This window comes from Amblyomma mixtum, chromosome 2 (genome assembly GCF_055824585.1).
Source record: "Amblyomma mixtum isolate Tamu chromosome 2, ASM5582458v1, whole genome shotgun sequence".
NCBI lineage: Eukaryota > Metazoa > Arthropoda > Arachnida > Ixodida > Ixodidae > Amblyomma > Amblyomma mixtum.
In genome coordinates this window covers 1,475,210-1,490,650 of record NC_143013.1, presented here as the reverse complement: position 1 = coordinate 1,490,650, position 15,441 = coordinate 1,475,210, and the positions used below count along the sequence as shown (strand labels likewise).

At 46.9% G+C, this 15,441-nt stretch overlaps 1 protein-coding gene across 1 annotated transcript; it reads right to left on the bottom strand.

Moving 5' to 3' along the window:
* Positions 1-333: 333 nt before the first annotated feature.
* LOC149358205 (uncharacterized) lies at positions 334-14,830 on the bottom strand. The gene is made up of 8 exons (XM_089570258.1): positions 14,623-14,830; positions 10,012-10,236; positions 9,308-9,511; positions 6,824-7,126; positions 6,094-6,200; positions 3,894-4,087; positions 2,718-2,835; positions 334-2,501 (listed from the first exon to the last, which is right to left on the bottom strand). The coding sequence occupies exons 1-8, from the start codon at positions 14,693-14,695 to the stop codon at positions 2,310-2,312; spliced, it is 1,416 nt and encodes a 471-aa protein (XP_089426384.1). The 5' UTR covers positions 14,696-14,830; the 3' UTR covers positions 334-2,309.
* Positions 14,831-15,441: the final 611 nt, after the last annotated feature.

Here is a 15,441-nt window from a genome sequence, read left to right as displayed (position 1 = left end):
ATCTTGGAAACGATCGTCGACGATATCTCCGCAACGCTGGCTTCTTCAGTGAGGATAGAGAAGCGACGAGAACGAAAATGAAAGTCCATGCAGCAGACAATAGAGAACATTGGCATGCTTAACATTCAACACTCAGGTGAAAGCTCCGGTGCTGTTGCTTTTGCTTTTTCTTTTGTTTTGAGTGCGTCGGCATGCATTGGAACGCAACAGTAGTGAACTGTGTTTGTAACAACCGGCCGCGGTTTGTGTAGACGTACGCGTCGGCTTTACTTTTTTTTTTTCAGCTTATTCAGTACAAGACGTTTTTACAAGCGACGTCAGAGTACACCCGGATAGCACGTAGTAATGTTTTATTCAACGACTGATCATTATTACAGTGCCAGCATGTTGAATGAAGCTTGTGCACAAATTTCTTTAATCTTGCAGCGACGTACTTAAGCTACTTCATGAAGGCGTACGCTTCATCTGCTAGTGCAAGCGTAAAAAAAAAAAAAAAACGACACGCAGGAAACTGCACTACCAGGACTTGGGTACACGTGTTGACACTGTTGATACAACGAATGTCGATAACCTTACACGCTTTAGCATACGCGACTGCTACTTTAATCTGCTTCGGTGTTCAACACGTGCTCTGGGAGTTATCAAACTTAGCTGACGATGTTGGCGCCAGTGAGTTCGTGTTCCCAGTATAACGCTAACCCTCTATCTCGACCCTGGAGGAAGGCTGCATGGCGAAAGAGGAAACGACTCTTTCGTGTCGTCGACGAAATCTCGAGTTGTTTTCTCGAACAGAGTCGTTAGCCTTGCCGACTTGGATATTTCGACCAAGAACGAGCGAGACGCTGAGATGTATAGCGGATGAGTAAACCTTAGCCAAGCAATGTCTGCATGCAACGTCTGCGTTACACGGGACCGGCGCAAAACTGGAAACAACCGTGAGATGTGGTGGTGTTCTACACTATCAGCTCAGCGGCTCAGACGAGGCTGAAAGTGTTCCGGGTCGAGTCAGCGCTGGCGGCGACACTCGATAGCGCTTGAAACTCGAGGATGGCGGAATGCCCGCGTTGGCAAGAGGCGCGACCGTTGGCGCTTCTAAGCTTCTTCTTTGTACGCGCGCGTGTTTCTTTAAATGCTACTTTTTTGTTGTTCGGACTTTTTTTCTTTACTTCGGCGAGGCTTAGCGATAGCGTCGAAGTGAAAGCGGAAAGTAAGGATAAAAAGAAAAGAAGCGTAAGAAAGAGAAATGGATACTATAGGGCAGCGCGTGTTCCCGCCGCCCCCAAACAATTCAGGGAACAGTGCGAAGACTCGTATCTTGTGCCGGATGCGGCTCAGCCAGTTTGTTGAGTGCGCTCGAAGCGGACATTGCGCGTGGCACTCGAGCGCGGAGCGGTCAACAAGAGTGGAACACTTGAATAGGCTATGTAGAGCACCGTGTCGATGGGAAAGAAAATGAAATGCGTCCGGCTTTTATTCGTGCCGAGTTCCAAACTTTGTGTGGGTCAGTGGAGACAGGTGTCAAGAGCTCCATTATTCTGTGGCACCAAAATGCACTTCTGGAGGTATTTTGTCGTGTCCAAATTACAGATACAGCCAGCGATTTTAATCACCTAGTAATTTGTGGTGCTTGAAACAAGGTCATGTGTAAAAAATAGTGACATTTTGGGGCTTCAATGGCTTAACAATGCTGCTCGATGTCGCCTACAAAAAACACTTGTTCGTTGAGGTTGTGTCAATAGTTTCAAGCCGTTTTATTATAAGATATTTATCTCTGGCGCATTATGGCGGCAGGTATTTCACGTTTATTTTACTGAGACTCAGCTGATGGCGATACAGGCTTAGCATGAGCTATAAAATGGACACCGAATTCCTGTGTGGCTTTCAGAAACGTACGTGCGATTCTTGCTGCAATGCATGCTTGCACCCTAAGCTTCTCTGAACTGTCTCAAATCGGAAGGCTGCGTGTTCCCGGAGTGGCTGTGACCCTTACGGACGCAGATAGCGCTCGTGCGACCTCGGCGCCAGCCGTGTCTGCTGTGGTCACAGCTATCTACAAGCCTTCTCCGAACTGGCCGTTCCGCTTAACGTTTCTATCTTACATAAGATCTGTGACGTCTCAGACACGCGTACACTCCGCTCACGACTGTTGATCTCTAAGCTATAAGACGTCAGTTATTTCTGTTATCATTGTAAACATGAGCATTTCTTGATGTTAAAATAGGACAATAAAAAATAAAACGTGCGCCTGCGTCTGCTCTGGCATATACAAGAGGCGCGTTCGACTGACCGCCGAAGTTTAATCCTGTTCCTCACTCGCTCTCAAAGTCGCTGAATGGCTGCATTATATCGCGTAGAATCCGCTTAGCTGCTTTGCTGCTTAACTGAGGCAGCTTGTCGACTTTCTCGATGATGCAACAGGCCACCCTAGGCCCGGAGTTCCCAGATGAAACGCTGTCAGGGTTCTCCGGATTCCTTCCCAGGTCGTCCATCCCAGCGTGAATCTGCGAAAGGTAATTCTGATTGATTGATTGATTATTGATTGATTGATTGATTGATTGATTGATTGATTGATTGATTGATTGATTGATTGATTGATTGATTGATTGATTGATTGATTGATTGATTGATTGATTGATTGATTGATTGATTGATTGAAGGTATAGAGGCGAAGCATGCTTTGACCGCAGAAAATACCAAGCAACCAACGGTACACTTACGTTGATTGAACGGCCGACGATGGACCATGGACCAGTAAGCGACGCTAAAGTATCAGTGAAAATGACGTTGCTCTCGCCATGCTTGTCGCACGCGATGTTTCCGAAGTCACCAACATGCCTACAGAAAAGAAAATAGGCCCAGGCAGGAAACACACTCAATATATGGCGCGTGAAGAGTGCGCGACGAAGTTCGTTTGTGCATAGTGCCGCGGCTCTTGAGAATTCTTCGATGTCGTACATTACGTATAGCTTACTCGTCTCTGTATTCTACAATGTGGAGAACATATGCAGGACCACAAAACTCTGATGTCATTTTGAAGTACAAAGATGCGGAAAAGGTCGCTTCAACCGATCTATGTATACATGAGCAAGATATAAAAAATAAGAACTGGAGTTATTAAAGTCTCTCTCATTCAGAGACTTCAGAACTACTGCTTTCTATATACCAAAGTCCTTAAAGCTGGCACGCGAAAGTTTGGTCTGAAGTACGCTAAGTTGAAATAGAATATCTCAAGCGCATCAGTTCGATATTGTGAATTGCACAATCAGAAGACCTATCTTGCCTTGAGAACTATGGCGAGCCTTGCGCACTATGGCCTGTAGTCACGGAGCGCGCTGTACTGGGGTACGAAAGGGAGCAGGAAACGACAAAGACGAGGCAGATAACGTCACCTGTCTCGTTTCTGTTACGTTTCCTCTTCGCTGTCGTACCTCAGTACAAATTCCAGATACGTACCTGCGGAAAATACAGCGAATTAGCCACTTTCGTACCTCCGATAACGCCTCAGAGGTATGATATATTAAAAAAAAATAGTATAGCAGAAAAGAGAGGAGCAGTATAATGGGATACACATGGTTTTGAACACAGCTTCCATCGTTTATAAAAAGCAAAGCTATCAGACTTCTCGCAGCCCCTGAGGACGAAGATGGGAAGACGGTAACTATACCGCAGCCCCTTGTGATCACGCGCTCCCAGAGTTGCATTCTAGAGAGCATTCAGTCCTGGGCCCACATCACTCTTATGATTCAGAACCACGTCGATAGCATTCTCATTTGCGATTAGACAAAAACCGATGCTTTTGGTCACGTCATATCGAAGCGAAGTAAGCGCAGTACACTGAATAGTTAACGCGGTAGAAGGCGCGCTCCCTAGCGTGGTCCTCCGGGCACCCTCACCTGACGGGCGCCCTGCGGTCTCCGTGCGTGCTGTTGGCCGGGTTGAAGTGGGGCCCCGTGGACTGGCAGCTGTCGCTCAGGTTCCCCAGCTGGTGCACGTGCATTCCGTGCATGAAGGCGCGGTGGTCTTGCGCGCTCTCGTTCACCCTCAGCCCGGTCACGTGCACGTGCACGTTCAGGTCGCGGCCGCCCTTCTGCGAAGCAGGATTGAGCGCGAAGACGGCCAGGGTCACTGGGCGCGGAGTCCCCCGGGTGACTTAATGTTAAACAACGTGCATCGTATTTTGCCAAGGCTAAAATGCATCGCGTACCTTGATGAAGAGGGTCATAATCGTCATCATTCGCCTTGGTCTAAGAAGGTAAGCATAATATAAAGACAATGAAGACAAACCTAACCAAAATAATCTCAGGACGAGCATACACTCTGCAGGCTAGTACGCCTACCTGGGAGTAAAATGAGAGTGAGTTGTACTCTACAGCACACCCTGTATAAAGGGGCAAGCTCTTACTCCCTTTTTACTCCTTCCTGTTTAGAGTGTACAAGCAGCAGGTCAGGTACCTTTACTAGGCACGGAGAAACTTTCGCAAAAAAAAAAATGGGCTCTGACTACAAAATGTCAAAACGTGAAAGCCTCGAGAGGTGCACTAGACCACTGATGGAACTCTCGCTTGTTTCGACTGCTCTCTCGGCGATTGTCCCACTCTCACATATTTGTCATCCGGTCCTGCCTTACTTGTCATCTACTGACTCCTCCGTCTTCCAGGTTTCAGAATATTTCTGCCCCGAAGAAGGCCGTTACTTTACCCGGGGCCTTTTACGTCCAAATCAAAGCAAAAATACGTCCCGCTGTTCAACCCACATCCCGGATGTGGTGTACCATTTGGTTATGTGAAAACAGTACGCTTAATAAGGATAAAAAGCAGAGGCCACTTTAGAGACCAAATAGGCGCTTGAACAAAGCGGAAAATCCAAGAAATTAACAGCCATTTTAAAAGGGGGAAAGCGAAATTGCGACCAATCACAAAAAAGGGAGTGTCCCAACGTTTTGAAACCCTTGACAACTCTTGAACTGCTCACTATATACGGTCTGCCAGAGCTGTACTCCAGAAATATAGATATATTCAGCTGGCGTCTTTTTCGTGCGCGACTCTGGAATCCGGGCATGCTTTTCGTGAAAGCTTGTTCGGCAGCTGCTTTTTATTATGAATCGTTCGAGCTATTTTTTGTGCCTCCTGTTCTGCCCATTGGCTTCACTCCAATAAAGAGACTAATGCCCAAGATGTTCAGGTCTGACATCGCCAAAACCAATGAGGTCCCTCACTGTTTAATGCAGGCAGGCAAAGAAAGAAATGCTTTTATTTACCGAGAGAAAAAAAGAAAAGCGCGATATTGTATTACGGCACAAGCGTATCTAAATGTTGCAGAATAATTTCAAGATGATTTCTTGTACAACTACAAAGCTTTATTGCTCCAGCTATTCTGTCTATAGAGCATTTCGTCCTTTTCTGTTTTTTATGTGCATTTCAAAACTTCTGGAAAGGCAACACGGACATAACATTCCTCTTTTATCTTGCTTAGATGGGCGCTCTGTAAAGGTCAAATCCCTTGCAGCAAAGCTGGATATAAATACGTTGAATAAGCACCACAATGGCATTTTTTTTTTCACATTATCTGCAGCAGTTCTGGAGAATCATTATCTAAACTTTTTTCTTCTCATGTGTCGTTAATTGAGGTGAATCGAATTTCCTTATTTGTTCCACGAAACTAGAAGTATACGCTATCAGGCAGCAACAACCTTGAAAACGGAAGGAATACACCCTGTAACTAACCGCAATAGCTCTATGAAAGCTCTTTTGGACCTTACTGAAACTTATGAGGTCAGTCTTTTTTTTTCATTTACTGGACAAAAGAAAAATAAGGCTACGACTACTGCAACTTGCCGATGATTTAGAATCTGGACTTTGTGCTATTATTTGGTGATTCGGAGTTTCTGGAGCTTCGTGTTACTACTACGTTTTTCATACAGTTGTTGCGAGCAAGCAAAAACAAGCGATGGATGTCCAGGGTAGCGAATGTCCAGCATCGCGAAGTTCATTCAGAAGAAAGGAATATCAAACTTCTTCATTTATTTTGTTTGCAGTCTCTGTGTTATATTCCTGCCCAAAGCGTGTACCCATGCATATTATGCTTGCAGTGTACCTGTTGCCACAGGCTGATGAGTCCGTGCACGGGTTGTTGGAGTTCCTTCGCGATGGCCGTGTTCGGCTGCAGTCGGCAGATGGCGAAGTCGTACTGCGTCTCCGATACTGCGTGTGACAAACAACGCTGTTAGGCCACGAACCTTAAAGGGACGCGGAAATGTTTTCGATGTGCATATTCTAGTGCAACAGATCTGTAGAGGCGGTCGTTGTGGGTATTCTAGTCAAATTAGAAAGCTCTGCGTGAACCCTATAATTTAGAAATATTTTTAAAAAAAAAGCGCTGTGCGCGTAGCTCGCAACAGATTAGGGCGACCAACCTCACCGCGCGTCTCCTACCGCGATGACGTCAGTGGACAGAAGCGCCTGCCCTCAAGCTCGCCCCGTCTGCGCAGTGACGTCACCGGGGAAGGAGACGCACGGTGTGGTGAGTCGACCTAACCGGTTGCGAGCTACTGCGAGCAGCGATTTTTTTAAAAAAATTATTTATAAATTATAGGGTCCACGTAGAGCTTTCAAATTTGACTCGAATACCACAAGGACAGCTCTACACCAGCGCTAGTCTCATATGCCTTCTTCTGCTCTTGTAAGTCTAACTATCGCACATAAATCCCTGCGAAGAGCAGTGGCGCTCCCGTTATTTTGCCTGTCCTCGCGGTACCTAGCGTTCCTTTCAAATAAATAAATTATGTTAATGAAATACCATCAGGCGTTGTCATAAATGTACGTACACTTAAGTTCCTTCGGGTCCTCTCGTTGCAGTAGCTGGTTGCGGTCTCTGTTCATTGGCACGTGATGCACCGCGTGAGAGCCATGGTGGTGGTTGTGATGGTCATGGAGTGGGTGGTGATGGTGGGGGTGGTGACCATGCAGGTGCTTCATATTCTCCTGGCTACCGCCGCCGTATTCGTCGTCCGGATCATCACCATGAAGTCCAGCTTCCAGGGTGTTGCTCACCGCAAGGCCAGATTTCTTCCTAGCGTGCTTGTTAATGTTAGCGTCGCTTTGCGCTGAACCATCATCGGTGGCTGCGGCTGTTCAACGAGAGCTTCGGTCATGCCTGGTGACGTCGAAATCACTTCTTTCCCAATGTAATTCTGTTTAACCTGGTCGCTATACTTGTACCACTGTCGGTGCTATTGACAGCATACGGTGTATATTGCCCGTAAATGCGTACATATGACAAATAATGTGTTGTTTGCTGCCTTTAGTGCCGTCATCGCCATCATCTTCTTTACATGCCTTCTACCTTTCTCTGCGATTTCTAGCCAAATTTCTTTTTACTTGGAGTAGCGACCCGAAGACATACTCTCCAGCCCACCAATCCGTTTTTACCTCGTTAAGTACCTTTCTCTCCGGTTATGCAGGACTTCGTTTCCTCATATTTCCTTCCACCGTCCGATCAACTTTGTTGTATGCAGGCTTGATTAAGGACATGCATTATTCCCCTACCGCATTGCGTCTACTGCGGAGGAAACGGAAGAATATTGTGCCCCCGTGTAGCAAGCTCTCGTCAGCTAATTTCACAGAATGCTTCTTCATCTTTTGAATACTTTGTGTATCAACACGATTCTGACACGTGTGCCCATGTAGCTTATTTTTATCGGATTATTTTTACTTAAAGTGCAGCTGCACCAATTTCTTAAAAAAATTTCGATATTACAGGATTAAAGTTAATATAGGTCGTAGGTGAATTAAGCATGCCAAGATTTTTGCGCTGGGATTCAAAATGGCGACGTAATCGACAAATAAATTTCAGGCTTCTCCTCACAGCATTTAAGAAGTGCGGAGAAGTTTAGTGTGACGTCACGGACGGTACGATTTCTCTCTTCCTCTACCCACACGCTGCTGCGCGCCGTCGCATGCCGCCAAACAACGCTCAGCGTGCTTTGCTGTAAATGGCGTTGGTTTCCTTTCCTCGAAGCAAGCGTTCCTGCGTTGGATATGCACTGGAAGCTTAGATGATGTCATCATACCCCCACCCCGCCCACCTGACGCTGTGCGCTGCGGAGAAGCTTGAAGGCCATCGCGGTTTAAATCGGCGATTACTTCACCATTTCAAATGCTGACCCAAAAAGGACTTGGCATGCTGTAGCGGCAAGTTTCGCACATTCGGCTCACTTAAGCTCGTCGAATTCTAAAACCATTTCAGTTGCCTTTTACGCGCTTAATTTTTATTTCGCTATTGCGGCATTCAGACTCGCTATTTATCATTGTGCTGAAAGATGGAAAAAGTTGTTACATTATTACCAACTACAACAAATTCGGAGCAAAGGATCCTTGTAGCAAAAAAAAAAAAAAGAACAGAGAGAGAGGTGGAACGAATGGTACGATGGCAAACCGTCAGCAACGGAAGTGCAGTAGCACAGCTCTTCAGTTAGTCGGCAGCCAAGATAGCGTGTCACGCTTTTCAAGATAATGAGGCAGCGATCAAGCTTGGCAGCATCGCCTATTCCTGCCTACAGAAAGTCTTTTTGTAAGATATATGCAGAAAGGTCCCCATTGCATGCTCATGTAAGAACAGGCGCCCTAGCGAAACGTTGTTTCCCGTCTCTTTCTACTCAAGGATGCATAGCCCAATGCGCGTTCAGAGCAACTGTTCTTCGCAAACAAACAAAGGACTGACGTGTTCGCAGACTCTGTGACTTAGTGCTTGGAGGGCCGTATTATCCAGGCTGAGCGCTTTCCTTCTGCTCGCTTTTCTTACGTTTCTTTTTTTCTTTTTGCAGTCTAACTTTTCAATGAGAATGGTCTCTTTTTATCTCGTGAAACTCTTCAGGTCATCTCGTCAGCATATGAACACCACTCCATCCGTTAACGCTGTACGTGGCACGTTACGTACAGTATACAGTGCCAGGTGGCACGCCACTTTCCCAGACATACAGCTCGCCATTAGAGACATTCATAGCACGCACGTTCCCGAGCACAGGCAGCTTCGATGTTAGTCTTTTAGCGACAGGAAAGAGGGATTAGATGAAAGCCAGGCGAAGCGACATCAGCGACGGCAGTATTTTATTGCAGTGTTGGCAAGGTACGCATGCAGGAACTCTGTGTTTCTTTTAATGACGTCATGCTTCGTGCCAAATGCGGGATGGGTCATGCTCGCATCACAGCGTCAGTTGTTAGTCAGCGGAGTCAAGCGCTCTTTTTGGCATTCTCCGCTGGTGCAGGCTTGGGCGGCTGCGCGGGCGCCTGGGGCGGTGCGTCAGGGTTACCGGCGTGCGCTGGCTGGTGCTGGTGGTGCTGGTGGTGGTGCTCGACGGGCGGAAGCAGCCGGTGCAGCCTGAGCCCGTTCTCGTGGGTCAGCTGCCGTAGCTGGTGCAGCTGTTCCTCGACCTCGGCCAGCCGCCTCAGGGCCTCGCGCAGCAATGGGGAGAAGCATGGGACGTCGACCTCGCGGTTTCCGTACGGCGGCGCAGCTGTGTCACGAAACGAATGCAAAATAAGAAATAAATGAACAGCAATGCACAATCCATTTGGAGACACCCGGCCCGTGCGCCAGGTGCCGCAGACAGTAGTGTCACCTGTCGTTCAGTTTCTCAAAGATATTTGATGAGAAGCCAGATAGTATCCCTCAGAAAACCCCCCGCTTCACCTCCTCCCCCCCTCCATTTATGCATGCAGACAACGGATGAGAACAAGGAGGACACACAACTGCTCTGACTAATAACTTTATTTCGGAAAGCAGCTGATCCGCACCTTTTATACAGATGTAAAACGGGAGGCAGTGACACTCACGTGTAGAGATCTGTATAAAAGGTGCGGCTCGGCTGCCTTCCGAAATAAAGTTTGTAGCGCAGTTGTGTGTCCTCCGTGTTCTCGTCCGTTGTCTGCCACCGCTGTGTTTCTCAGAATGTTTCGCTACCTCTTAACCAGCTTGCCCAGCAACACACCTCGCTCATGTATTTGCTAGTCTCACCGTCACAGACACATCCGGGGCAGCGACCCTCCGGGACGTTCTCTTCAGCACGGCACCCCCACGCGCACTGCACCACGGGGCATCCTGGCGGGAGCGGGGGGCCCGGTGGGCAGTCGCACACGGGGCATCCTTTGGGACCCGGCTTGGTTCCGCGGCACGTGGGACCTTTGCACAGCGGCTGCGGGCAAGGCTCGCTCGTCGTCACCGACGGCTCGGTCGGAATGCCTGAGGGAATGGCAATGGAGAACGTAGATCAATTATTTACAACCTCCAACCCCCTTTAACCTCGATCTCACAATACAGTTCAACGGCGACTGCCTGATAACCAATAAAGAGAAAACAACCTGATATGCCCCTATCAAAATGCTAGTGAACAGAGACACAGAGAATTTTTTTTTTTTTTTGGGGGGGGGGGGGGGGGGGAGGGAGTCATTAGAGTGGCGCTGTGAAGAACACCATACAGTTTTCGTTCAGAGTAAAAATCGATTCTGTGGCACTATTTGGCTATGTTGATCTTTTGTTGTTTAGCAAAAGATGCATTTATTGCTGCGAAGATTGTGGAACACTTTCTTCCCGCCTCTCGATTCAAATTCGCGATTTCAAGACCGAAAGAGACTCCGTGATCACCGTTTGGAAGTGAGTGGCGGTGTAGCTAGCGTCAGGGATCCGCGAAAGGAAAAAGTGCTTTGACATCGACTTAATTTGCTTGCAAAAATGGGTGATGGTGGCGACACCTGTAATTCACTTTTCTACCTTCTTTAGCTTATAAAAGCTCAGTTTACAGTTAGAGTAGCACCTTTGTTATTAGAAAGCGTAAACTATCCATACAGGCCAACTTATTCAGTTTGTCCCCCTCAGGGTCCCTTTTATACCGATTTGTAGATGCAAGCTGATGATTTGATTTACACATTGTTGTTTTGTTGAGAAATCAGAAATTTCGGCAGATTTTCCGCAATCTGTAAACTCGGTGTGGCAACACACATGAACTGACCGATTTCAAAAACTCTCCTGCGTTAGTAAAATATAGGCTCCCAAGCAGGTGGTCTAGTAGCATTTGCATTTGTGCCGGCAGATGCTCTTATAGTACTGCTTGCACTGCGTAGACCGTATACCGCAGTAAGTTTACAACTAAACGAAAATATAGTCATGATCACGTAGTCTTGAGTTTAGTGGCAAGGAGAAGTACAAGCATAATAACACATACTAAACTGCAACGTTCTTAACAAACCGACTCTGCACATGGTTTCCACTCCATGTTTGTTGTGGTAAAATGCGCCGAGGCTTTTTGAGATTACAGTGATACCAATGTCACTAAACTCGAGGACAGGGGGATAGCCATGGCGGTGCCATCGCGGAGGGAAGGTTAGAGGGCCTGAAGCCTCCTCTCCGCACTGTGGTCGACGCCCTATTTAAACAACAGTCTCTTTATCCACACTGTCTTCTGTAATAAAGACCACACTCATCCCGTTAGCCCCACCCGCCCCCTTCCCGTGCCAGTTCCGACTATGCCACTACTCAACAGAGCCCGCTTAGGTTAACACTTATCGCCTTCAGAGTCGAAGACGTCGATGTTATTATTCGTGGCTTCTGGAGAACTTAGCCTAGTGTGTTCCGACACGAACGGATCATTTTATTTTTAAATTTCTTTGTGTACGTAACCTATGAGCGGTACAAAAATTGAAGTCATGTAAATTAGACCCTGTAAACATCTTCGGGTCCTGGTCACCGAAAGATCAAATTTGCGGACACAAACCAGTACTTGTTTGCAATGTCAAGGTACAGCGGACAAAAATGACGCTAACTTGACGCAGTAACCGTATACCGTCGGTCTCATTTTTTTATTATTTCGCTCGTAAGTACTGTATGCTTGAAGGTATACTAAAGAGGATTTTGAGCTATTCTTTTTACCGCGGGAACTCGATCTGCACACTGCGAGCATTCTTAGAAACTTCGCATCATTGTCCTGTGGGGCCGATTTCCCTATTAAGTCGAATTAAACGTCCCGGCTCCTGACTTTTTTTTTTTTTTTGATCTCACCTCCGAAAAAAAAGAAAGGAGGAGCTAGCCAACGCGTGGAGTGCCTTTCAGCCAGCCGCTCTGCCATCGAAACGATGGGCGGGGAGGGGGGGGGGCATTTTTTTGTTCCATAGGCCTAATTTGCGGCTATGTAATTCACGGAAACCTAAAAAAAAACAAAATAAAAGCCAAAGCGAAGCCGCCACGCGACTGGCTGAAAAAACCGCGCGGTGGCTGACTCCTCCTCTTTTCAGAGGTGATTCCAAGAAGAAGGCTGGAGCTGGGACGTTTAATTAGGTTTATTCGGGAAATCAGCTGCACTGCACAATAACTCGAAGTTTTTAAGAATGCTTGGAGAGTGTAGATTGAGTTCCCGCGGTAAAAAGACGATTTCAGATTCCTCTTTAGTGCACCTTTAACTCGAGTGTTATAAACTAACCAAGGTGTACGATATTTGCATAGCCAGGAACGATTCGTTTTTGCAAACGTTTGCCTGGTTTCAAAAGAAACCATATTTGTTTTATATCTTCTGCAAGGCCTCGCTAATGAAACCCTGAACTATTGCACTTGGTTCTGCAAAGGAGTTCATTTCTTGATAGCTTTTTTTTTCTTGCCTTTTGAAAACCGTTTCGAAGTTAATGGTGCAGCGTAATTTTGAGTATAATTTCAGTGGCGTCATTTAGAACACTCTAGAAATTTCGTCGGGGTCTGCGCGGGCGAACGACAGCTGGAGCTGTCAGCTATCTTATGTACACTGCTGACCGCTGAAGTTGCCTCAAAAACCAAGCGCTGTTTTCTTTATTATCCTAACGGCCGTTCTTAGAATGGTAAGCCTTCACAAACAATGCCTAGAGCATGAGCTCCTGCACTTATGCCTTGAACAAACATTCCTATGTTTGCCGACTAGAATTCGGAAACGAAGGAAGATGCTGCAGTGCTCTGCTTTCGGCAAGAATGGAAGCTAGAGCTGGACTCTCCCTTTCTCTCCCTTCCTTTCTCTCTTTCCCTCAATAATACCGTCTGTCTCGCATGGTCGGGTATGTTCGCTCATAAAGGAGTTACGACCAGAGTGGAACCAGTCAAACAGGGTGCATTATGCATAGAATGGCAGTCCGTAGAGGCTGAGGTCCGACGATTCGTCGAGGCACTCCTCCGACTCGGCACGTGTTTTCGTCCGAAAGTCCCGGAGGAGTGCGTGCGCGTTTCAGTCATTCGGAGTAGATCTCCGCCGCATTTTGGAGACTACTGAGCTCACACCACCAAAAACCAGCGTAAACTGGCCTAACAGAAGGCTTGCTTTGAAAAAAAAAATAATTAAATACCTGATGTCAGTAAGAAAACAATAGCGGGGTTTAGGATATATGTTCAACGCGAATATGACCAACAAAGGGACCTGGATGACCCGCCGTGAAAAACCGTCGTAAGTCTTAAAATCTAAAGCGCAACTAAAGGGAAGCCGTAGGGACAAATCTACGCTCCCACGAAATCTTTAACTGAAGTGATGACGGGCTTCGCTTTGTGAAACGAATCCTTGACTGAGCGTTGCCGAAATTAGGATTATGCATTGTTCTTCTAAATTAAGAGAAAATATATGAGCGCCCTATAAACAGGGATGATAAAACGGTGTTAAGCTGGTTAAATGTGATTGCCCCAAAACTTTTAAATTTAAGAGTCCGCTCTGGTGCATTCTTGAGTGGTGAGAAGAGAACAAGGCCATTTTGGTTTATTCTGACAGAAAAGAAGAAACCCAGCCTGTATTAGGATGTCACATCAAATAATTGGAACAATTTTCCGCTTGTATCCCTTACCCCCATTTTTTAAGCGAGACAGACTTCTACGAAAAATATAAATTTTTACAACCACATTGCGCGACTCAGATGGCCATTTTTCATGTCATATGGTTGTGTGTCGTATGTAGCACTGTGATTAGCTTGGGTGGGACAGTCTCCGCAAAGAAAAAATATATTTTGCGGAAATTTTTAGTTTCGTTATCCACGACCGCTAGGTCGCTTAATGATATAGCCGAATCGTTTCTCAACTTTGCCCATAAGATGGACAGCCAGTGATCTGTAAGATATGGACAAATAAACGAAAGAAAGACGCTTCTCTTACCTGAAAATGTGAAGAGCTGCAATAATGTGAGCAGGACGAGAAATAAGTGTTTGAAAAAAAAAAGCGAAGCGCAGTGTTATATATAAAGCTTGAGGGTCACAAGGTGGCCCTGATTTTAAAGGTGGCGCTAGAAGTATGAGGAACTTTCGAGGCCAAATAAAAAGAGATATCATTATTTCAAATGCAAAACTCCTTCGGAAGACAGAAGGCAGGAGGGGGTAGTACACAACATGCACCTGTCGCGTAGAAGAAAGACGCGGGTAGTTTTGGCTATTACTGGTTCGTAACTTGAACAAAGAGGCGCGAAAAGTATGTGCTAGATGTCTCCGACGTCTTGGGAAACTCGAAAACATTCATGCACGCTTTCTCCTCGTTTAGCTTAGACCTTCTTTCTTTTCTGTTCGTTTGTGATGGTCTGGAGGGTGCGTGTACAAGACTTACCACCTACCTCACCCGCTCCATTCACGCGTTCACCGTACTAACCTGTCGTCTCTGTGAGCATCAGCAGCGCGACAAGGACGGTTACAGCAACGGCATGGCTCGTCCGCGTCTTCATATCGGCTCAGAGGACGGGGCTGTCTCTGTTGAGGTCTCCAGCCGTGGCTTTGTGCTCTTCGTTCCCCTGAAAGCGACTGGCCGTGCGTCCCGTAAGGAGCGCCTTCGGATCTATCCCTCTCGGGCCTCTCCCTCACCCTCACTAGAGAAGCGGGTGTGACTGGCGAGGGGCCTATCGGGGAGCTCCACCGCGACGATAACGCGCAATCTGGAGAAAGCGCGCGATCCGCTTACGAAGCGGCGCCACGGCTCCTGCCTCTTCATTCGGCCTTCCGTCGTTGTCGCCTCTCTATATCTCTCCCACCCACTCTCGACCTCCGCGGGGGACAGCATATGCCGCGGTTATGAAAACAACGTGTCGCTTCCTTTCAGCTTATACTGTTTGAAAATGCAGGGTGAAACCAAGGGTTCAGAACTCCGGGTTGTTGGGGAGCTTCCACCGCATTAGACTAATGAAACCTGTTGAAGATTACTATTGTGAGACATTCCAGCGGCTAAAAATACAGGGACGAAGGTAGACGATACAGGACAAACGCCGGACTTCAACTGAGGTTTATTTCACAAACAGCTATAATATACAAAAGGGGGCGCAAGGAAATGTAATCCGTGACAAGATAAACCCATAATCCCCCCCCAAAAAATGCAGAAGGCGCCTGTGCCATGCCACTCATGTTTGCCACATCGGCGCACCTATTATTTATCGCCTACCTGGCTGAATCCACCCGTTTGCCTTCAGGTAATCTATTT

What these genes read in the sequence shown, in the direction of transcription:
- LOC149358205 (XM_089570258.1), bottom strand. Translation starts at nt 14,695, where the DNA reads ATGAAGACGCGGACGAGCCATGCCGTTGCTGTAACCGTCCTTGTCGCG. An exon ending in CCCCGGATGTGTCTGTGACG is followed by an intron (nt 9,512 to 10,011) that starts GTGAGACTAGCA and finishes TTCGTGACACAG; the next exon opens with CTGCGCCGCCGTACGGAAAC. An exon ending in GGACCCGAAGGAACTTAAGT is followed by an intron (nt 6,201 to 6,823) that starts GTACGTACATTT and finishes TGTCACACGCAG; the next exon opens with TATCGGAGACGCAGTACGAC.